Source organism: Chlorocebus sabaeus, chromosome 8 (assembly GCF_047675955.1).
Source record: "Chlorocebus sabaeus isolate Y175 chromosome 8, mChlSab1.0.hap1, whole genome shotgun sequence".
In the NCBI taxonomy this organism is placed as follows: Eukaryota; Metazoa; Chordata; class Mammalia; order Primates; family Cercopithecidae; genus Chlorocebus; species Chlorocebus sabaeus.
In genome coordinates, this window is record NC_132911.1 from 71,622,955 (window position 1) to 71,646,918 (window position 23,964).

Sequence of the window (23,964 nt, forward strand, 5' to 3'; positions counted from 1 at the left end):
CCTTGATACTGTTGGTTATTGTCATCTCTGGTAGTAAAAGGCCCTTTTCCATGACTTTGTGCTATTAATTATGCATCTGCATTGGTCCAAGTACTCAAGGACCCCTTTCCTACAGCACTTCCTTCACATTACCCTATAATATGCCCTTGGTTACCCTCTTCTTTTTCCTCTTTCTTTTGCTTTAGAACCCGAGGGAGAACCTATATATACTGTATCTACATCCTCAACCACTTTCAGTCTGGCTATTGCCTCTACCCGTGTATTAAACTTTCTTTTTGAAGATTACCAATGACCGCAGGTCTAGCCTCTTTTTCTGTTTTTTTGTTTTCCCCTCAGATCCCACTTTCAGTGTCTCCACAGCCTTTAACACAGCTGACAAGCCCTCTGGCTACTCTCTCCTTCTGGCTCCTGTGACCTCACACTCTAGCTTTTCAGCACAGAGTTGAAAGCAGGGAATTAGACGTAGCCTGCAGCCTGGGCTGTATCTGATCCCACCACATAGTGGGTAACTTCTCTGTGCCTCAGTCTCCCTTTTTGAAAAAGAGACTGATGATAATACAGTACCTGCATAGCATAGGGTTGTTGGGAAAATTGAATAAAGTAATAAATCACTTGAAAGTACTCAAGATATATTAACTGTTATTATTTTGCCTCTTTATACCCCCAAGTGCATATGTAGTTTTTAATCTAACAGGCTTTTAAAAATAATTCATTAAATGATAAATGTTTCATGGAAAAATCTTTGTATACATTTTTCCTGAAATTTATATAATCCAGCTTGAGATAATCCTACTATTATTATCATTAAATTTTCAAAGCATGGCCATTTACTCAAAAAATATTGCTTTTATGCTATTTTTCCTAGGACAAGTTAGAGATGGAATTATTATTATTATTGTTATTTTTTCTTGAGCCAGAGTCTCCCTCTGTCACCCAGGCTGGAGTGCAGTGGTGCGATCTTGACACACTGCAACCTCTGTCCTCCTGGTTCAGGTGATTTTCCTGCCTCAGTCAACTAAGTAGCTGGGATTACAGGCGCCCCTCACCATACCAAACTAATTTTTTGTAGTTTTAGTAGAGACAGGGTTTCACCATGTTGGCCAGGCTGGTCTTGAACTCCTGCTCAGGTGATCCACCCACCTCGACCTTCCAAAGTGCTGGGATTATAGGCGTGAGCCACCGTGCCAGGCCAGAGATGGAATTATTATATAAAGATGACAATTAAAATGACTGTTTCTCAGATTCCCTTTGCTTCAGTTAAGGACAGAAAATAGGCTGTGGCTTCAGTGTCCCTCTGGTTAGGGTACATTGGAACTACAAATAGTAGTCATAGTAGCCAAGTCAGAGACAACATGTGCCAACAGTTACATCATGGTGATGTGACAGCCTCATTTCTTTTTTTTTTTTTTGAAACGGAGTCTCGCTCTGTCACCCAGGCTGGAGTGCAATGGCACCATCTTGGCTCACTGCAATCTCTGCTCCTGGGGTTCAAGAGATTCTCTCGCCTCAGCCTCCCAATTAGCTATGATTACAGGTGCTCCCTACCTCTGCTTCCCTGGTTCAAGCGATTCTCCCACCTCAGCCAACTGAGTAGCTGGCATTACAGGCATATGCCTCCATGCCCGGCTAATTTTTGTCTTTTTAGTAGAGAAGGGGTTTTGCCATATTGGCCAGGCTGGTCTCGAACTCCTGACCTCAGATGATGCACCTGCTTTGGCCTCCCAAAGTGCTAGGATTACAGGCATGAGCCACAGAACCCGGCCGACTACCTCATTCCTGTGGTAATAGATTGTTCTCAGTAAATATAATACTCTGACTGTGCCTCTATACAAAGTTGGAAAGGTAAACAGTAAGATCTAAAAAAATTAATGTTTAAAAATTGTTTATATATATTATGTTGGCATTAATTGATAATATGATTTTTTAAATACAGTTTTTTTTTCCCTTTCAAGGTGGCCACTGAAAGCCAGTTCTAAAAAGGTCAACATGAGACCAATGATCATGGACTTTGAAAAAATAAATAAAACTATTGATACTCCTGACATTCTCATTATTAGAATAAACTTATTTGTCAATGTTAATTGACAAACCAAGTGTTTGCTCTGAAGGCTGAAGAAAGTGAGTGGTAAAATATTAGGAATACAATGATAGGTAGATTAAAGAAGTCAAGGAGAACTTTGCTACTTTACTCAGAAGCATAATCAGATGTCACTACCTACACATATACATACAACATGTGTGTGTTTACCTTCATTTGCACACACATTCATATATACATGATTTCTTACTAGATTTTCTAAGTCATATAGTGAATACATTTTAAAGTTTAAAAGGCCCTGAATCCAATCTTTGTTACAGTTGTGGAAACTGAGGCCCAGGATTAATAAATACCTTGGCCTGGTTGACAGACCTGGCAGAATTAGGACTAGAATGCATATATTATGATTCTTTGTCTAAGTTCTTGCCATATACCCATTTGGAAGGACGTGCCATCCTGAAATAAGCCAGATCGGTATATTAATTGTTGAAAACATTGGAGATTGTAGTTACAGAAAGGGTAAGCCGACTTGTTTCTTCCTGCACGCAGCAAACAGTAAAGATTCCTCTAGGAGGGGTATTCTCACTATGAGAAGGGTGAGAAAATAGCCCTTTATCACCACAGACTTGGAATTCAAGGCTGCAGTGGGCCTAAATATACTCAACAAAGTAACCCCTATCTTCCATTGGTTTTACATACCCCCTATTTATTTCCTATTTCCCTAGAAAATTTACTGACCTCAGCCAGATTTTTTTTTGTCCTGTTATCTATTGTCAAATTTATCGTTCCTTGTCCAAAAAGTATAAAATCATCTTGCTTTGGCCACCTCTTTGGACTTCACTCTGTTGTGAAGATCCTGTACACATAGAATTAATAAAATTTGTATACTTTTCTCTTGTTTAACCTGCATGGTGTCAATTTGGTTTCCAGATCCAGCTGCAGGGCCTAGTTGGAGTGAAAGATGGGAGGTGACGGGGGATTGGAAGTGATCTCTGGCTCTACTATACATTTTTCTCCATGTTAAAAAAGAAATACTTTAAAATCACCTTTTAAGGGATAATTCAATGGAAGGTGCTACAGAAGAAACAGCATTTCATAACAAGAACAGTGGCAGAAAGGAGTAAAAGGGAAGCAGTTGTAGGGCTGAAACATTTACTTCATTATCTTCCCAAGGCCCGTTTCCACCCTTGTAGTAGTTAGAATTGCTTAAGGAGCCCATTTTGGTATGTTCTACTGTCATAAGATCTCAACTGAGCTTGCAGTCATTACTGCACGCTTAGCATATTCTCTGCTTTGAATTTGTTTAAATGGGTAGAGTGATTTCTGTCAAGCTGTGTAAAACTAATCAGATATAAACTCCTATTTTCCTCAGCTAATTTGATAGTCAAAAATTTTACTTTAGGGAGAAGACACTTTCTCCCTTCTAAAAGGAAGTCATGATACAGGATATTGGTTCAAGAGAGAGGATTCTAACACAATGTACTCAGGAAACTTACACAATGTTGTGGAGGCTGGTCCATATCTGTATCGTACCCCATATACTGACTGAAGTGCATTCACCGCTTTAAAAGCTGCAGATTCCTACGAGGGAAAATGGAGAAATTTTATATATTGTTGCATTGAAACTTTTTACATACATTACTATGTTGTTTGAGCCTTATCGGTCATCAACAGATGGCTTCATTGGTTAAGATCTATATTAATTAATAATATTATATTACTCTTATGTCACACGCTACATTTTGCAACATGTTTTAGAACACATTATTTCATTGATCTCACAACAAACCAGTGATCAATAATATTTCTATTTTATAGTTGAGAGAAGGAAGGCTCAGCAAGGTTAAGTGGGTATGCAGAGTGGTTGAGCTAAGTACTCATATTTTCTGAGGCTGACTTAGTGTTCTATTCTCTTCACTTCAGTTCAAGGACACCTATTTCTTTCTTTCTTTCTTTCTCTTTCTTTCTTTCTTTCTTTCTTTCTTTCTTTCTTTCTTTCTTTCTTTCTTTCTTTCTTTTTTTTTTTTTTTGAGACGGAGTCTCGCTCTATCGCTCAGACTGGAGTGCAGTGGCGCAATTTCAGCTCACTGCAACCTCTGGCCCCTGGGTTCAAGTGATTCTCCTGCCTCAGCCTCCTGAGTCGCTGGGACTACAGGCATGTGCTACCATGCCTGGCTAATTTTTTGTATTCTTAGTATAGATGGAGTTTCACCATGCTAGCCAGGATGGTCTAGATCTCCTGGCCTTGTGATCGGCCCATCTCGGCCTCCCAAAGTGCTGGTATTACAGACATGAGCCACTGCACCTGGCCAGGGACACCTATTTCTATAAGTTACAAAATATTTCGCAGGGCAGGGACCATGTCAGTCTCAGTTATAGCTCACAACCAGTACTTAGCAATATGCCTGTATACAACAGACGCTTGATCAATATTTCTTATATGAATGTTGAATAAGCATAAATCTGAAAGAGTATTAAGGTAAGTATACATTTCACTGGGTATGTACAAGGTATTTAGAACACATCTGAATCAATTAAGAAACTCTTTAATTCAGTAAGAATGACATCTCTTATGCTATGTGCTTATCCTGACTGGGAATGGAAACAACTTCAGAATGCTTATGACTTACAAGGTTACACATGCCTCCCACAGAGGTTAGACAAGTACTGCTAAGAGGCAGAAAGTCTAAGGTGAACTTTTCCTACCAATGGAAAAAATTAGGAAAAATATTCAACACAATCGAAATACTAAAAGATGCATATTCTAACATGAACTAGAATGATACTAACTATCCTTTAAATATGGTATAAAAACACTGGTTTCAACAAGGAGTTAGAGAAGTATTATATGACAAGTGAGAGGAAAAGAAGTATGTTGAAACCAGAATACAACTCTCCCATTTCAACTTGCTTATGAATAATTTAATACTTAAATTGGAGCACTCCGGACAACATGGTGGTGTGTACTGGACTGAGTTTCAGGTTGCTGTCCTCATTCAGCTCAGAAATGCATGAGGCAGTATTTGCAGCAAATGTCACTGTTTGTGGATATTCAGGGACCAGGCTCCAGAAGCTGGCAGACTATTTACTACTGATCTCACTGATGACGACATTCTTCTCATGGGAGCCAACAGAAAAGGAATATAAACACTATAATTAAATACCTTTATGGAGATTGTTCTAAGATTTTAACATCTTCTCCAATGGTCTCAGCAACATTCCATGGCAAGGACAGATATTTCTACATTTAGAAGATTATTGCATTCTGCTAGTGAGGGAACTTTGCTTCTCATTATTTAGGCTGACTAAACCCAAGGGCAAACAAATCTAAGAAAAAAAAATAATCACTTTGCCTATTTACACAAAGGAGAGGCACAGTTTTAGCTTTTTGAGCTCACTGCACCTCTGCCACTTGGGTACTGGTGCATGTTGACTAGGGTTTAGATGTGATCTCTCCACAAAAACAAAACTCCATCATTTTTTCAAAGAATTATTTTACAGGGGCCACAGCTAGACACCTAATTGAAAGGACTTACTGAAGTGATCCCTCTTTACTCTATCCTGTTTCCAATTGTCAAAAAGTACCTAGACATCAGTTATTGGGCCTCAGCTAAGTAAATGGTGTGTGTGTGTGTGTATGTGTGTACATGTGTGTGTATATATATATATATATATATTTTTTAGACAGAGTTTTGCTCTTGTCGCCCAGGCTGGAGTAAAATGGCGTGATCTTGGCTAACCGCAACCTCTGCCTACCAGGTTCAAGCGATTCTCCTGCCTCAGCTAATCCTGTAGCTGGGATTACAGGTACCCGTGGCCACGCCTGGCTAATTTTTGTATTTTTAGTAGAGATGGGGTTTTACCATGTTGGCCAGGCTGGTCTCAAACTCCTGACTTCAGGTGATCTGCCTGCCTTGGCCTCCCAAAATGGTATACATTTTTATTTAAATATTTCCATATTTAAAGCAACTTAATGACTTAAAAAACATTGCCAGAAATACTGAATCTTACATATTGACGGAATATTTTTAAACAATTTTAATCTAATTTAATGGTTTCTGCTTAACATTCAGGGATTGTCTAGTTCCTGAGAACTATAATCATGATTTTAGTGACCAAGTTTATGATTAACTCTCTCCAAGATTTCTCAACAATGGCATTGTTGATATCTTAGACTGAATAATTCTTTGCTGTGGGTTCTGTCCTGTGCACTGTAGGGTGTTTAGCAGCATCCTTGGCCTATACCTGCTAGATGCCAGTAGCATCCCCCAACCCTGTTGTACCAATGAAACATGTCTCTAGACATTGCCAGATGTCCACGGGGAGGCAAATTCATCCTTTTTTTTTTTTTTTTCCTTTCTTTGAGACAGAGTCTCACTCTATCACCCAGGCCGGAGTGCAGTAGCATAACCTTAGCTTACTGTAACCTCTGCCTCCTGGACTCAAGCAATCCTCTCACCTCTGCCTCCTGAGTTGCTGGGACTATAGGTATGCACCACTATGCCTGGCTAATTTTTAAAAATATTTTGTAGAGATGAGGTCTCACTACATTAATCAGGCTGTTCTTGAACTCCTGGGCCCAAGTAATCCTCTAGCCTGGGCCTCCCAAGGTGCTGGGATTACAGGCACTAATGATCTATTTTATGCCACATCTTCCAATCCAAGACAAAGGAAAATAGGCTTAACTTAAAGTGAGAAGATAAACTTAAAATACGAAGAACATTCTCATATGATAATTTTTTTTTTTTTTTTTTTTTCAGACGGAGTCTTACTCTGTTGCCCAAGCTAGAATGCAGTGGTGCTACCTCGGCTCACTGCAAACCTCCACCTCCCAGGTTTAAGTGATTATCCTGCCTCAGCCTCCCAAGTAGCTGGGACTACAGGTGTCTGCCACCAGGCCCAGCTAATTTTTATATTTTTTTATTTTAGAGATGGGGTTTCACCACGTTGCCTAGGCTGCTCTCAAATTCCTGGCGGCTTGGCCTCCCAAAGTGCTGGGATTATAGGTGTCAGCCACTGTGCCCGGCCCTCATACAATAATTTTTATATATTCTATAGTCCACATCATCTGTTGTATGAATACAAACAGACACAGTGCCCACGTAAGAAAAGTTGAACATTTGCCTATAGGAATACTGTGATACAAATTGTTAGGATGCCAGGTCAACAAAACAACAGCTATAGCAGCAGCAGCAACAAAAACAAAGTATATTTGACCCACAGAGCAGCTAAAGAATAGCAGTATAGAATATAATTATCACTTTTACAATAGTTCTAAAGAGGGAGAATTTGCTCAGAATTCTTGGAAGGCCAAGAACAAAGTTCTCTTTTTGGACAGAATAAGTCTTCCCCAGGCCCTCCTAAAGTCTTAGACATCTAGATCAGAAATTCCTAAAACCCCAAGCAATTGGTGCAGGATTTGGAGTTTAAGGTGTAGGGAGAAAGGGAATGATTCTCTTCAATAAAATTTTAAATTCAAGTATAACATTGTGGTATAATGAAAAAATAAATATTTGGTCCTTGTCCCTGGTTCTTGACACACAGTTTCTAAAACCTCCTGGAATCTCCAGAGTGCTAAGGGTGTCTTTTGTATGGTAATGAGATTACTTGTGGCTGGAGGCCCCTAAGTAGCTTCAGGATGCAGGGTGCTGCCAGAAAGACCAAACTTCGTGATTAGAGAGTTGGAACTTTTAGCTCCATCCTTCACCCTCTGAGGAGAAGAGAGGGGCCAGAGATTGCGTAAAAACTCCAATGGCTAATGACTTAATCAATTAGATCTCCATAATGAAATCGCCATGAATACCCCTAAACAGCGGGGTTTGGAGAGCGTTTGGGTTAATGAGCACTTGATGTGCTGGGAGGTTGATGCACCCAGAGAAGGCACAGAAGCCCTGAGCCCCTTCCCCCGTACCTTGGCTTATGCATCTCTTCCATTTGGCCGTTCCTGAGTTGTGTGATTGATGGATTGAGAAGATAGGGTCTCACTCTGTCTCCCTGGCTGCAGGGCAGTGGCATGAACATGACTCACTGCAGCCCTGACCTCCTGAGCTCAAGTGATCCTCCTGTTCCAGCCTCCTGAGTAGCTGGGACCACAGGTATGTGCCACCACCATGCCTGGCTAATTTTTAATTTTTTTATAGAGATGGGGGTCTCACCATGTTGTGCAGGCTGGTCTCAAATGTCTGGGCTCAAATGATACACCTGCCTGGGCCTTCCAAAGTACTGGGATTATAGGAGTGAGCCACTGTATCCAGCCAATTGTGTATCTTAAAAAAACAGGTGATAGTATATAAAGCTCTTTCCTGAGCTCTGTGAGTCATTCTAGTGAATTATCAAATGAGAGGTGGGCTGGTAGGAACCTGCAATTCTGCAGCCAAGTCAGACAGGAATGTGGTTAACTTGGGAACCCCCTACTTGCTACTGGTGACTGAAGTGAGGGCAGTCGTGTGGGACTGAGTCCTTAAACCTGTGGAGTCTGATGCTAACTCTGGGTAGTGAGTGACCAAATGGAATTGAATTGTTGGACACCCAAGTGGTGTTGGAGAAGTGGTACTGGAAAACAACATTACACATTTGGTGTCAAGAGGCCAAAAAAGCCCTAAAATATACATGTAGAAGAGTACACTGTTTTTGAGTTGATTGCTCAACAAATGATCACAAATTGAACACATTTATGTAACCACCACCCAGGTCAAGGAATAGAACTTCAGCAGCAACCCAATTTCCTCCCAATCACTGTACCCCCTCCTTTTTCCCCAAAGGTAAGTGCCACCTGACTTCTAGCGCTGTATATTAGTTTTTCCTGGTTTTTGAACTTCATAGGCTTTTAGATGCTATAGGCTCTGAAATGACTCACTTAGTGATGAATGATGCCCCATAGTGAATAGCTTGTTGGGTTTCTGATATAAGGAGAGAAAGAAACTCTGCTTTTTCATTTTTAAGTAATCTTAAGCCTGAAAGTCTGTTCATTCTGTTAGACAAGTACTAACTTGTCAGATACATACCCAAAGACTTAGTAGCATTAAGCAAACAGCACTTATAAATTAAAACCTGCTTTTAACTAATGAGAGTCAATCTATAATTTATGAACAATCGTTTACTCAATAAAGTTAATTACAGCCTTGCATACATGACCAGAGCTATGATACTAATCAAATCCACCCTGACCTTTTCTGTGTAACCTGTGGTAAGAATACAAATAGGTTTGAAAGGATTGTATTTGAGAAGCAGCACTATGGTTAAAAGCAATAGCTATGGAACTAGAGTTGGGGCTGAATCCTGGCTATGAGACTTAGTAGTTGTGTGTTCTCCATCTAATTACTTAATCTCTTAGCTTCTAGCTTCTTTATCTATAAAGTGGGGATAATAAAAGCTGCCTCATATGATTGTTATGAAGAATAAATGAATCAATACATGTAAAATACTTATTAGGATAACACAAACATTTGTTTGCCATTATCATTAGTACTTAGAACCATCTTAGCTTCAGAAAAGCAGCATGAAGCCTTATGCACATGCACAGGGTCAAATACTTACCACACAGCTAAAATTGGGAATTGTTGCATATTTGTAAGAATAGGGATACAGCAACATCTGAGCATATGCATGAAAGGAGAGATAAGCCCTAATGTGCTTTCTGTGTTTTCGAAGGAAGTTAGCTACAGCCTTCACTTCTGGCTCAGATTCTGGAAAAGGGCCACAGTATGTATCGTCACAAGGGTGCATAGAAGCTCCTTCATCTGCAAGTCAGAAAAGAAAATGGGGTAAGGAAGTAGGCAGGGAAGAAACAAGAAACACAAATCAGCACTATTAAGCTGTGATTTTGCTTTTATTTCTGCAAACATATGGTATTATTAAGCAATTCATCTAACTTCTCATTTATGGAAATCAATATAAAAGTTCCAAGGTGATTCAAGTTCCTATGCACAATAGGGGGGCCTCAATGGAAACCAGGTACTGATTTTCAAGTTTGAACCTGCACAAACTACTCTAAAGAAATTGCTCTATCAGCTGTCACTTCTAGCTGCACCTAGCAGCTTGAACAATAGTACAGCAAGTGTTCAACAAATATTTGTTGAATAAGTTAACGTCAGTTAGAAAGAAAAGGCTAGACATATGTAAAGGTATCTGATAAGATACAAATACTGATATAGCAAGAACATAAAGACAGGCCAGAAATAATTTCACCAATTTCTATTATACTTTTAGAACAGCACTATCCAAACTAGTTTTGTAAAACCAGGAGGCTTTTCTAATTATCTTGGTTAGAGTTTAGTTATGAAATCTTCAAAACAAAATTTTAATAACTTTTGAATTAAAAATCAAATTATATAGCGTATACTTAAGAGGTCTAAGGAAGGAAGGAAGGAAAATAAGAATCACTAGAACAATCACAAAGTATTATGGTTCTAAGAAAATTTGGAAATAATTACATTTTCCAAAGTTATTTGCCATATGAGGCCACTAATGTCTCTTCCCTACCTCTAGAAAATGATAATTCTCTCCACAAACTAGTAGAAAATGTTTGGTGGTTCTGTGATGTAGTCAAATTCTACTGAACATAAAAAGACAGCCCAAGGCCGGGCGCGGTGGCTCAAGCCTGTAATCCCAGCACTTTGGGAGGCCGAGATAGGCGGATCATGAGGTCAGGAGATCGAGACCATCCTGGCTAATACGGTGAAACCCTGTCTCTACTAAAAAATACAAAAAACTAGCCGGGCGAGGTGGCGGGCGTCTGTAGTCCCAGCTACTCGGGAGGCTGAGGCAGGAGAATGGCGTAAACCCAGGAGTCAGAGCTTGCAGTGAGCTGAGATCCGGCCACTGCACTCCAGCCTGGGCGACAGAGCGAGACTCCGTCTCAAAAAAAAAAAAAAAAAAAAAAAAAAAAAAAAGACAGCCCAGTCAAATTGGGCTACATCTTGAGGACCATAAATGTAGTTTATGCTGCAGTGAAGACAAGAGTCAAGATGGGGAACTTACAGCAATTGGGGTTTTCCTCCTTTGAATCTCATCCTGGAGATGCCTCAGAAGCAAGTGGGCTATAGGTGGAACTCAGAATGTAACATAAAAACTATAGCTGGGCAGGGTGTGGTGGCTTAGGCTTGTAATCTCAGCACTTTGGGAGGCTGAGGCGGATGGATCACAAAGTCAGGAGACCATCCTGGCTAACACGGTGAAACCCCGTCTCTACTAAAAATACAAAAAAATTAGTCGGGCATGGTGGTGGGCACCTGTAGTCCCAGCTACTCAGGAGGCTGAGGCAGGAGAATGGTGTGAACCCAGGAGGCGGACTTGCAGTGAGTGGAGCTTGTGCCATTGCACTCCAGCCTGGGCTACAGAGAAGACTCCGTCTCAAAACAAAACAAAACAAAACAAAACAAAACAAACTATAGCTGATACTCTGGAGGGAATGGAAAAAATAAAGAGAGATCTGTGGAATACAAACCTAAAGCACTGGAAAGGCAAGATCACAAACTAAACAACTAATTCTGGAGGGAGCAGAACTGATGAGCCAGAGAAAACAAGAATTTACAATAATCCTAATAAATATTCTCAAGGGCATGTAGGAGGGCACTGGAAACAAATAGGGACAAGGAGTTATAAAAAAAGGACCAATCAGATATAGTAGAAAGAAACTATTAAATTCAGGGTTGAATGAATACAGTTGATGAATGAATTAATAAGATGGAGAGTGGTTTGAAACATTCCCAGAAGGCATCGGGAAGAGTAAAGAATAGGAAAAATGAGAGAAAAATGAAAGGGCATGAAAAATAAAACAAATATCAATATGTGATTAATGGGAGCCCTAGAACGAAAGGAAAAAATAAAGTTAAATATTTGAAGAACTGCTAATTAAAATTTTTCCACAATTTTTTTTTTTTTGTGGGGGGGATGGAGTCTCGCTTTGTCACTCAGGCTGGCGTGCAGTAGTGCAATCTCAGCTCACTGCAACCTCTGCCTCCTTGGGTTCAAGTGATTCTCTTGCCTCAGCCTCCTGAGTACCTGAGATTACAGGTGCCCTGCCACCACACCTGGCTAATTTTTGTATTTTTGGTAGAGACGGGGTTTCACCATGTTGGCCAGGCTGGTCTTGAACTCCTGACCTCAAGTGATCTGCCCGCCTTGGCCTCCGAAAGTGCTGGGATTACAGGCATGAGCCACCATGCCCAGCTAAAAACGTCTCCACAATTAAGGAAAGATTGAACAGACTTATTGTGCACCAAACAAAAGAGATAGAGAGGAAAATATCAACACTTTGACAAATTATGGTGAAATTTAAGAAAAGAAAACAATTCTAGAGAGAAAAAGCAGGTCCTTTAGAAAGGAACAAGAATTCCATTCACATTTGACTTTTCAACAGCAACATTAAAGTAATAAATCCAATGTATTTATTAAAAAGGAATTTTAATCTAGGCTTCTATATCTAGAAGCCTAGAATCCAGTCAGCTGGATTCTCACTGCAATGTGAGAGTGAAATAACGATGTTCTCTAGCATCTAAAAGGCCTCAAAAGAATATACCATACACTGACATACTTTGAAAACACCCCTGAAGAAAGTATTCCAACAAAATAATGAGTAACTCCAGAGAGCCTATCTGGTATGAGAATTGCAGGTTAATAAGTAGCTTAGTAACATCTGCTATCTAAATAAGCAATATTGAAAGGGTGGAGGGGTGGGAAGTATAATGATCTAGGTATCAAATCCTAGGAAACAACAAATTGATGGAAAAATAAAGAGGGGGGTGGGCAGGGAAGCCAAAAGCATGCTAGATTGTTGGTCTATTTTGAAAAGGAGATATAGATACTGATTAAATTTAGAAATTGATGGAAAAAAACAAACCTAAGTATGGGTATTAAGTTAGGAATAACCACCAGAATCAGAAAAATAGAACACAGACTTCATAACTAATGGAATTAACTTTGAACCATTTAATTGAAGGTAGTAAAGAAGGAAAAAAGAAAAAAGAAGAAACAGGGCCAGCTGCAATGGTTTACACCTTAATCCCAGCACTTTGGGAGGCCAAGGTTGGAGGACTGCTTGAGACCAGGAATTTGAGACCAGCCTGGCCAACACCGTGAGATCCCATCTCTACAAAAATTTAAAAAAGTTAGCCAGGTGTGGTGGCACACACCATAGTAGTCCTAGCTACTCGAAAGGCAGAGGCAGGATCACCTGAGCCCAGGAGTTCAAAGTTACAGTGAGTTGTGATGGTGACATTGCACTCTAGTCTGGGTGACAGAGCAATACCCTGTGTCTTAAAAGAAAAGAGCCTGAGTGTGGTGGCTCACGCGTGTAATCCCAGTACTTTGGGAGCCAGGGCGGGTGGATCACCTGAGGTAAGGAGCTTGAGACCTGCCTGGCCAACATGGTGAAACCCCATTTCTACTAAAAATACAAAAAAATTAGCCAGGTGTGGTGGTGCATGTCTGTAATTCCAGTTACTTGGAAGGCTGAGGCAGGAGAATCACTTGAACCCGGGAGGCAGAAGTTTAAGTGAACTGAGATCACACCATTGCACTCCAGCCTGGGTGACAAGAGCGAGACTCCATCTCAAAAAAAAAAGAAAGAAAAGAAACACTGGAAAACAGAGAACAGGAATACAGGAATTAAGACGGCAGAAATAAGTCTTAAAGTAACAGTGATTATGAAGAATGCCAATAGGTGAACTACTTGATCAAATGACTGATTTTTATTTTATTTATTTTTTACCTCCAATCCTGCAGAAAATGATTTAAAAATTATTTTTAATAGAGGTGAGGTCTTGCTATGTTGCCCAGGCTGGTGTTGAATTCCTGAGCTCAAGCAATCCTTCCACCCTGGATTCCCAAAATACTGAGATTACAGGCGTGAGCCATAGTGCCTGGCCTGATGTTTTCATACAGAAAAATAAAGAAGATCCATAGAAAAACATGTGGTGTAAGTAGATATACCAGATGTCTACTTTTAGTACTGGGGCAGCCTTGGTATTTGTATTAGTTTCCTAAGGCTGCCATAACACATTACTACAAAGTAAGCCACTTAAAATAACAGAAATTTATTCTCTTACAGTTCTTGAGGCTAAAAGTCTGAAATCAAGGTGTCAGCAGAGCCAGCCACCTTCTGAATTCTCTACGGAAGAATCCTTCCTTGCTTCTTCCTAGCTTCTGGTGGTTCTTGGCAATCCTTGGCATTTCTCGGTTTGTGGATGCATTCCAGCCATGTATCACTTAAAGAAAGACATGCCAGGTATGGTGGCTCACGCCTGTAATCACAACACTTTGGGAGGCTGAGGTGGGTGGATCACTTGAGGTCAGGAGTTTGAGACCAGGCTGGCTAACATGGTGAAACTCTGTCTCTACTGAAAATACAAAAATTGGCTGGGTGTAGTGGCATGCACCTGTAATCTCAGTTACTCAGGAGGCTGAGGCGTGAGAATTGCCTGAACCCAGGGGGTGGAGTTTGCAGTGAGCCAAGATCATGCCACTGTACTCCAGCCTGGGTGACAGAGAGAGACCCTATCTCAAAAACAAATAAATAAATAAAAAATAATATGTTCTGAGAAATACATCATTAGACAATTTCAACAGTGAGCGAACATCATAGAATGTACTTATGCAAATGTAGATGGTGTAGCCCATTGCTCTAGGCTGTAAACCTATACAGTATATCATTCTACTGAATACTGCAGGCAATTATAACAAGATGATAAATATTTGTGTATCTAAACATGGAAACAGTGGAGTAAAAATTCAGTATTATAATCTTATGGGACCTCTGTCATATATACAATCACTGTTGACTAAAACATTGTCATGTGGTGCATGACTATACTCCAGTCTCTTCTTGTATGTTCACATGGCTTTCTTCCCTGTGTGTTTCTCTATGTGTCCTCTCTTCTTCTTACAAGGACAACTCACTGAATTTAACTAATTACTTCCACAAATAACCTTTTTCCAAATAAGATCATATTCCAAGGTTTCAGTGGACATGAATTTGTGGGGAACACTATCCCACCACAGTTTTGAGGAATTATCCTATTGCGGAAAAACTAGATCCTGTATAGGATACTTTCTCTGAGACACTGTTTTTCTTGCAAGAAGTAGAGGAGTCTCCAAGATACCTGGATAAAAGATCAACTTAAAAAATTCAATAGTGTAATTCTACTCTTGACAATATTACTTACAAGAATGTGTAGTAGAAAATAAGGTATTATTCACAATATCTAGGAATTAAGCTATTAAATAATGCCTGACTATTAGAAAGAAAATATTAAAACTCTACTAAAAGATCTGTAATTTCAGAATTGAATTAGAGAACTATACCATGTTCATGAATATGATGACTTGGTAGTGTAAAGATATCCATTCTTCCCTATTTATTTAGTTATTTTGTTCAATTCAATTTTGACAAAAATATCAGCAGCAGGATTTTGGGAGAAAAGTCAACTAAAGAACTCTGAAAGTTTTGAGGAAGAGTAAAGAGCTCAGAAAATCTTGGAAAAGAAGAGTAGAGAAGGGCTTATCCTATGAGGCATTAAAACATACATAGGTATAATCATAGAAACAATATGATATAAAGTCAGAAATAAACTAGTAGACCAATGGAACAGAATCACTAAGAAAATGATTGCTTAGTAAATGATGTTGAGAAACTAGCATATAATATGGAGAAAACAGAGTTGGATCCTTAGCACATAAATGTACAAAAGTAAATTCTAAATGGTTTAATAATTTAAATAGCAAAAATAAGACATGGTAAGCAGAAAAAAATATAAGGGTTTGGTTGTTGTTAGGGGCTTTCCTTAACCCTTTTCCTTCATATCATCCTTCTGGATGGACTTACAGAATGTGGGGATGGATATACAAAAGAGGTGCTCTTTAATAACTAAGTTTTTCCACAAGATTATATGCAGGGTGAACAGTGGGGAAAAAGGACCTTATGTATGTTTGGTCATATATAATTAATGTAGAATGAATTAAGAAGTTTTTAGTATTATAATCACAATTTCACCAAAAAGAGCAAGGAAATATAAAGTAACACAAATATACATGACAACATAAGTCAGACTATGTGTAATAATGTAATAATATAAAGGGCTTATATTTTAAAATTACAAGCTGATGTTGAATTCAACTTAACAAAAATTTTTGAATACTTCTGTTCTAGACACTATGCTATATACTGGGAATTAAATATGAAGAAGCCACAGACCCTGAGTTGAGGAACATAAAGATTATGCTGGAACACATAAAGTTAACACAAAAAATCAATATAATGTGGTAAATGCTACGATATATTTAGAAGACAGGGCAAAGAGGCAATCATCCTGTGTGAGTGTTCAGGAAAATCTTGTTAGAGGAGATAATGTCCCCTGGAAGAGACAAACTAGAGGGATAGATATGAGTTAGAAGATAATTTCAGGTAGTAAGAACAATATCAACAACAGTGTAAAGGCAAGAGACATTTGGTCGTAAGGTTCAACATAAAACGTGAGTCAGAGAATTCTGGTGGATGCGCCTAGAGTGGTAATTAGGAACTAGTTCATGGAACATCTTATATATTATGCAAAGGAGCTTGTAGTGTCCTCTAGGCAGTGAAGAACCTCTGTGGTGCCCAGAAAATACACTACTGAGACTTCTTGCTGCCGTGAGCATAGTTGACTGACAGCTCCACTTGCTACCCTCTGGATCCATCACTGCATTCTCATCAAGCCCACATTTCCCCACAGTTGCTCTTTGCCAGTGACTGATTATAGTAGAGGCATTAGTGCAGGCCCATTCTTGCCAGATGCAGGTATCCTTTACAAGGCAACTTTGGCTTGATGCATCCCCATAGGCCTGCCAAAGCCTTTCTTAGAGATGCACGTTAGTCTGAGACTCTTCCAGCCCCATCCTTTTCTCCCCTCTCCTTTCATAGGTTTCTGACATGCATCATGGCAAAAAAGCTGTCCTAGCCTATTCTTTTTTTTTTTTTTTTGAGACAGAGTCTTGCTCTGTCACCCAGGCCGGAGTGCGGTGGCATGATCTTGGCTCACTGGAACCTCCACCTCCTGTATTCAAGTGATTCTCCTGCCTCAGCCTCCCAAGTAGCTGAGATTATAGGTGCGCAGCACCATGCCTGGCTAATTTTGTATCTTTAGTAGAGACGGGGTTTCACCATGCTGGCCAGGCTGGTCTCCAACTCCTGACATCAAGTGATCCACCCGCCTTAGCCTCCCAAAGTTCTGGGATTACAGGCGTGAGCCACTGCTCCCGGCCCGTGTCCTAGCCTATTCTTGCTTCCTCTTCTTTATTCTTGAAAGGTATTTCCTTCAAATATATCTCTTGTCATCTAATCCTGAGTTGATTCCTGCTTCCTGGAGGTCTTGAGCTACCATGAGTTCTTTTTTAATCACCACTTTATTGAGATATAATTTACATACGATAAATTCACCCTTTTAAAGTGGATAATTCAGAAGTTTTTAGTATATTTACTGAGCTGTGCAACCATCACCATTATCTAATTTTATAACGTTCAATTCCAAAAAGAAATCCCATACTTTTTAGCAGTCAATTCACATTTCTCTTCCTCTCAGTCTCTTAACCATGAAGGATTTTAAGGCATGGGCAGATTTTTATTTTAGATTTATTTTGTAAAAGTTTATAGGATAGATTTGTAAGAGGCAAGTCTATAATCAGGGAGACCAAATCAAGACACAATTACAACAATCTGGGCCAGAGATATTGACAGCTGGAGTTAGGGCTGTGGTATTAGGAACAGTACCAAGGGGGTGCATTAAAGAAATATTTGGAAGATTAACTAATTGGACTTGGTGACTGGTTGAATATGTAGGGCAATGAGGCAGGGTTTGATAACATCTTACCTCTCTGGCTTGGTCAACTTAGTCGACAGTATTTTTTTTTTTTTTTGAGACAGAGTCTCGCTCTGTTGCCCAGGCTGGAGCGCAGTGGCACGATCTTGGCTCACTGCAAGCTCTGCCTCCCGGGTTCACGCCATTCTCCTGCCTCAGCCTCCCGAGTAGCTGGGACTACAGGCGCCTGCCACCATGCCCGGCTAATTTTTTTTTTTTTTTTTTGTATTTTTAGTAGAGATGGGGTTTCACCGTGTTAGCCAGGATGGTCTCGATCTCCTGACCTCGTGATCCACCCGCCTTGGTCTCCCAAAGTGCTGGGATTACAGGCGTGAGGCACCGTGCCCGGCCAACAGTAGCTGTTTTGAATGAAACATTGAATAGATGAGAAGGGACGTGGACATATAGGGAGAAAAGGAAGATGTTTATTTCATTTTGGACATGTTAAGTTTGGCTGCCAATAGATATTTCTAATGGGGTACTGAAGATAAATATGAAGCTCAAAGGAAATACTAGGCTAGAGAAAAAGATTTGGGGGTCATTATCATTTTGTGAAAGTAAAATCGGCTGCTCATGACTGTAATACCAGCACTTTGGGAGGCCGAGGTAGGCGGATCACTTGAGATCAGGAGTTCGAGATCAGTCTGACCAACATGCTAAAACCCTGTCTCTAGTAAAAATACAAAAATTAGCTGGGTGCTGTGGTGGGTGCCTGCAATTCCAGCTACTTGGGAGGCTGAGGCAGAAGAATCCCTTGAACCCAGGAGGCAGAGGTTGCAGCGAGCCACTGCACCCCACTCTGGGCAACAGAGTGAGACTCCGTCTCAAAAAAAAAAAAAAAAAAAAAAAAAAAGTGAAATCACTCAAAATGAATACAAAGCTTCAAACTGTGGGGAATATCAGTATTTAAAAGACACAAGGAGTATAAGAGGACTCTGTCATTCACACTAGGAAGGAATTGTCAGGAAAGTAGGAGGACCACAAGATGCTGATGCCACGGAATCCAGGGGCTTGATGTTTCAAGGAGAGTGTGGTTAGCCTGTAAAATGCAGAAAAGAATTTCATTTAATTTTATAGTAACAAAGTAACTGGGGATTTTTGCTTTAGGAAAATTAGTGGAGTGGTAGGGGCAAAAGCCAGATGCTATATGCACTTAGAGGAATGAATGTGAAGAAAGGAGAAGGAGATAGTAAGTATAGACTATCTTTTTTGGGAAGCTTGGTCTACAAGGGAAGAAAATATATACAATGATGGCTAGAGGTAACCTTGGGGATAAGAAGCAGATTTAAGTTTTCTTTTTTTAGGGAGGACAAGCATATCTAAAGAAAGAAAGGGGAAAAGTATAGATGAAAAAAGAAAAAGAGAGATTATTTGATAGGAGAAAGTTCTAGAAAAGATGTGAATGGGTGGAATCAGCAACCAGCTGTAGTGACAGGCCTTTAAAAGGAGATGGGGCTTCGGATTTCCTGTTTTCTTCAAATGTCTTTGATTCCTCATCCCATCAGTAAGAAACTTTTTGCATATCCCTGATATATATTTTTAATTTATATATGTCTTATTTGTAGTCTAATATCATATAAAACACACCAAAATAATATTTAGAATGTTTAGAGATGAATTAAACTATAATTAAAATATTTTTAATTTTTAAATTAATTGTATAGAAAGGCATTAATTCTCTTAAAATAAGGATCAGAAAGATAGATGAAATCTAATTTAAATACCTTAGCAGTGTCTACCTGTTGTTTTTCTTTAATGAATTCATGATGTAAATGATGATATAAAAGAATGTGAGAACATAAAGTTCTTGGTTGATCTCCTAACTGGCAAAAGTATATGTATTGCAATCTGTTGTCTCTCTGGACATTCAAAACACCTTTTTATTTCTCTAAAAACAAACATTGGAGAGTGAATTCAATAAATACATGGAAAAATGATTAGAATTAAATATTTAATGGAAAAAAGAGCATGCAATTGTATAAATGAGATGGTTAAAAACAAAGGAAAAAAATAAAGAAGTAAAGATTAATAGTCATTTGCTAGCCTGGCAATAATGGTATTATTTATTTTTTTCTTTTTTTTTATAGTCTCGATATATCATCCAGCCTGGTCCTCGGACTTCTAAAGTACTGGGGTTACAGGTGTAAGTCATCACATCTAGCCTAATTATTTTTTCAATGTTTTATTTCTGTCATATTATCTCAATTTATAAGTAAAAAAATTAGAAAAGAAAAATAGAGATCTGAAATATATTTTTTTTTAAATTAATTTTTTTTTTTTTTTTTTTTGAGGCGGAGTCTCACTCTGTCACCCAGGCTGGAGTGCAGTGGCCGGATCTCAGCTCACTGCAAGCTCCCCCTCCCGGGTTTTTGCCATTCTCCTGCCTCAGCCTCCCGAGTAGCTGGGACTACAGGCGCTCGCCACCGCGCCCGGCTAGTTTTTTGTAGTTTTTAGTAGAGACGGGGTTTCACCGGGTTAGCCAGGATGGTCTCGATCTCCTGACCTTGTGATCCACCCATCTCGGCCTCCCAAAGTGCTGGGATTACAGGCTTGAGCCACCGTGCCTGGCCTTAAAAAATTAAAAAATTTTAAAGGAAAATAAGTGAAAACAGAAAAGCAGCAGAAATATTTGGTTTTATTTTACATTTGACAGCAACTGGTCCCTGTGGAAATTGACTTGACAGTTGCAGCTGAATCCTCTAGTAAGTGGTATTGGGAAGTCATGGTTATTGTGACATGTTTTCATTGTTATATTATCACTTTCAATGTTTTTCATTTATAGCTTTTGAATTTCTCATAAATGGAATCACAATGCTAATTTTAAAATTGTCATATTTTAAAAGATTTCTTTTTCACTTGCATCTCCCACTGCCAACTTATCCTGGAATGACCCATGTTAAAAACTGAGGGTAGTTAATATAGTTTACAAATACACACACTGGTGTGCATATATGTACTCACACACCGTGCATATATGTATCTTGATATAGCTATATAGGTAAAAATTACACGTTTATATATATACACACACATATATATATGAGCTATTTTTACTCACAAAACAAGATCATAATCATACAATTTTTTTGCCTCTTGCTTTTTTCTTCAATGATATTTTGTGGAACTTCTTCCATACAGATTTGAATTCATTCTTTTAAATTCATTCTATTGTAACATAATTTAGTCTCCCGCCTGTCTATTGTTGGGAATCATGCTTATTTCTCTCTCTTTACCATGATGAAACAATACCACAATAAAGAAGGTGGAGACATTACTCCTGACCTGAAAGAAACAATAATGCAATAAGCATCAAAGTATACGTATCCTTACATCTGAGTGCTTTTATTTCTATGGGATAGACTTATAGGAATAGGGCCTTGGGTCGAAGGAGATATGTGTATATACACAAACACACACACACACACACACATTTTAAATAGATGATAAATTCACATGATTCAAATATTTAAAGTTATAAAAGGATATTTTTAATTCTCATAGATTTTTTGCCAGATTGCTTACTAAGATTGCTACTATTTATATTTCCACAAGTAGTATGTAAGAGTACCATCTCTCCTTCATCCCTACTAGCAATACTCTACAAGTGTATCACCTTTTGATTTTTGCCAGTTTGACGGCAAACATTAATTTTACTTCCCTTTTTTTTTTTCTTTTTTCTTTTGAGACAGAGTCTTGCTGTGTCACCCAGGCTGGAGTACAGTGGCACAATCTCAGTTTACTGCAACCATCACCTCCCGGGTTTAAGCAATTCTCCTGCCTCAGCCTCCTGAGTAGCTGGGATTATAGACGTGTGCCACTATGCCAGGCTAATTTTTGTATTTTTAGTAAAGACAGGGTTTCACCATGTCAGCCAGGCTGGTCTCGAACTCCCAACCTCAGGTGATCTGCCCGCCTCGGCCTCCCAAAGTGCTGGGATTATAGGCGTGAGCCACCGTGCCCGGCCAATTTGCCTTCCTTACTGGAAGTGTGTTTGTGTTCATACTTTAGACTGGACTCTCTGAATTGCTTAATCACGTTCTTAGCTCATTTTGTTTTCTGCTGGGCTATTTATCTTTTCCTTACCCATGTAGAAAGTACTTTGTAAAGACTGTCACTTGCATTGCATTTTATCCTCAAATCTGCAATTTTTCTATTTAATCATTTATGGAAACTTTATCATTTTAGACATTTTACATTTCATATAATCACTATGTCTTTGTAAAAAATGGCTTTTGTTTTTTGGTCTTGGTTAAGAAAGTTTTCCCTTGGGAGGCTGAGGTGGGCAGATCACTTCCATTTAGGAGTTTGAGACCAGCCTGGGCAACATGGCGAAACCATGTCTCTGCTAAAAATACAAAAAATTAGCTGGTTGTGATGGTGTGCACCTGTGGTCCCAACTACTTGGTAGGCTGAGGTGGGAGTATCACCTCAGACCAGAAAGTCGAGGTTACCGTGAGCTATGATTGTGCCACTGCATTCCAGCCTGGGTGACAGAGTGAGACCCTATCTCAAAAAAGACAAAAAAAAAAAAAAAAAAAAAAAAAAAAAGAAAGAAAGAAAAAGAAAGTTTTCCCTATCCTTAAAGATTATAGGTACTTTCTAGATTTTCTTCTAAGAATTTTATCACTTTATTTTTTTCCATGGAAGTCTTTAATCCTTCTGGATTTATTTTTGTACATATGTAATGTTATCCCTTCAGTTTTTCTAGAGGAATAGCCAATTCTGTCAGCATCATTTATTAAATATCCTGTCATTTTCCTTCCGAATTAAAACATTACTTTGGTTATATATTAAAGTGTAATGCAGCCAGGGATGGTGGCTCATGCCTGTAATTGCAGCACTTTGGGAGGCTGAAGAGGGAGGATCACTTGGTCAGGAGTTCGAGAGCAGCCTGGCCAACAAGGTAAAACTCCATCTCTACTACAAATACAAAAATTAGACAGCTGCGGTGGTGCATGCTTATAATACCAGCTACTCAAAGAGGCTGAGGCATGAGAATTACTTGAACCCGGGAGGCAGAGGTTGCAACGAGCCAAGATCATGCCACTGCACTCCAGCCTGGGCGACACAGCAAGACTGTCTCAAAAAAGCAAAATAAAAGTGTAACACATGTGTGGATCAATTCTTGGACTCTCTGTTCTGTTCTGCTGTTCTATGTGTCTATTCTCATGTTGTTACCCCAACAATCTATAGCAGCATTAAAGTATGCTCTGATACAGGCAAGAGATAGTCCCTCGCTATTCTTTTTACAGTTTTATCGGCTTTTTTGTCTACTTATTTTTCCATGTAAACTTTATGATCATTTTATCCAATTCCTAAAAGCAGAATACAAAATTAAAAAAACCTTGAGATTCTAATTGGAATTGCATTCAATTTGTACTGATTTGGGGAGGATTTTATTACATTGAGTCATCCTATCCAAGGACAGTTATATGCCGTTCCATTTGTTCAGATTCTTGACTGTTGTTGCTGTTGTCATTATTGTGACTAGACAGCCATTTTTCAGATGGTCTTCTCAGAACAGTGAGGTAGAAGCCACTTCACGATGCCATCAATGTTTCTCTCATGTTCTGCCTTCCTGTCCTCCACCTCCACCTCCATCAAATGCAATCTGGGGAATCAGTCACCCAAGCCATCTCTTTAAACTTCATTTTGGAGGCTTATGTGATATCAATATAAAAATATAACCCTGTAAACATAGTGTTCTGAGAGTTACAAAAATTCCTGATAACTTTACTTATAGGTAATATGCTTACTTCATATTTGGAATAACAAGTAATGGCTCCCTATTGATGTTTCCTTAGAAAATCAGACCCTCTTGTAAATAACTAAATATTCTAAGTTACTAAAGATAAATTAGTTGCTTTATTGAAAGTTCAAAGAAGAACGCAAAGATGGAGTAATCTAATTTCCATCTTCTCTGTAGATTTGTAACTATTTCTAAGCCACTGCTGAAGAGTCTAGAGACTCATGTCAATTAACAAAGGATAGGAATTGCTACCTTTTATCCTTTTTAAGGAGAGAAAAACCAAACATTAATTTTCTCCTTCAAGATTGAGTAAGAAAAAGGGTAACTATTTTGTACTGAAAACAGGA

The 23,964-nt window shown here is 39.1% G+C and overlaps 1 protein-coding gene across 1 annotated transcript in view; it reads right to left on the reverse strand.

Annotated features, from left to right (window-relative positions):
* CPA6 (carboxypeptidase A6) overlaps positions 1-23,964 on the reverse strand; it is a 308,847-nt gene that overhangs the window by 2,313 nt on the left and 282,570 nt on the right. The window contains exons 9-10 of the mRNA XM_008000801.3: positions 9,575-9,777; positions 3,535-3,619 (exon numbers count right to left, since the gene is read on the reverse strand). Coding sequence (XP_007998992.3) covers positions 3,535-3,619; positions 9,575-9,777 — 288 coding nt within the window. The remainder of the gene's footprint in view (positions 1-3,534; positions 3,620-9,574; positions 9,778-23,964) is intronic.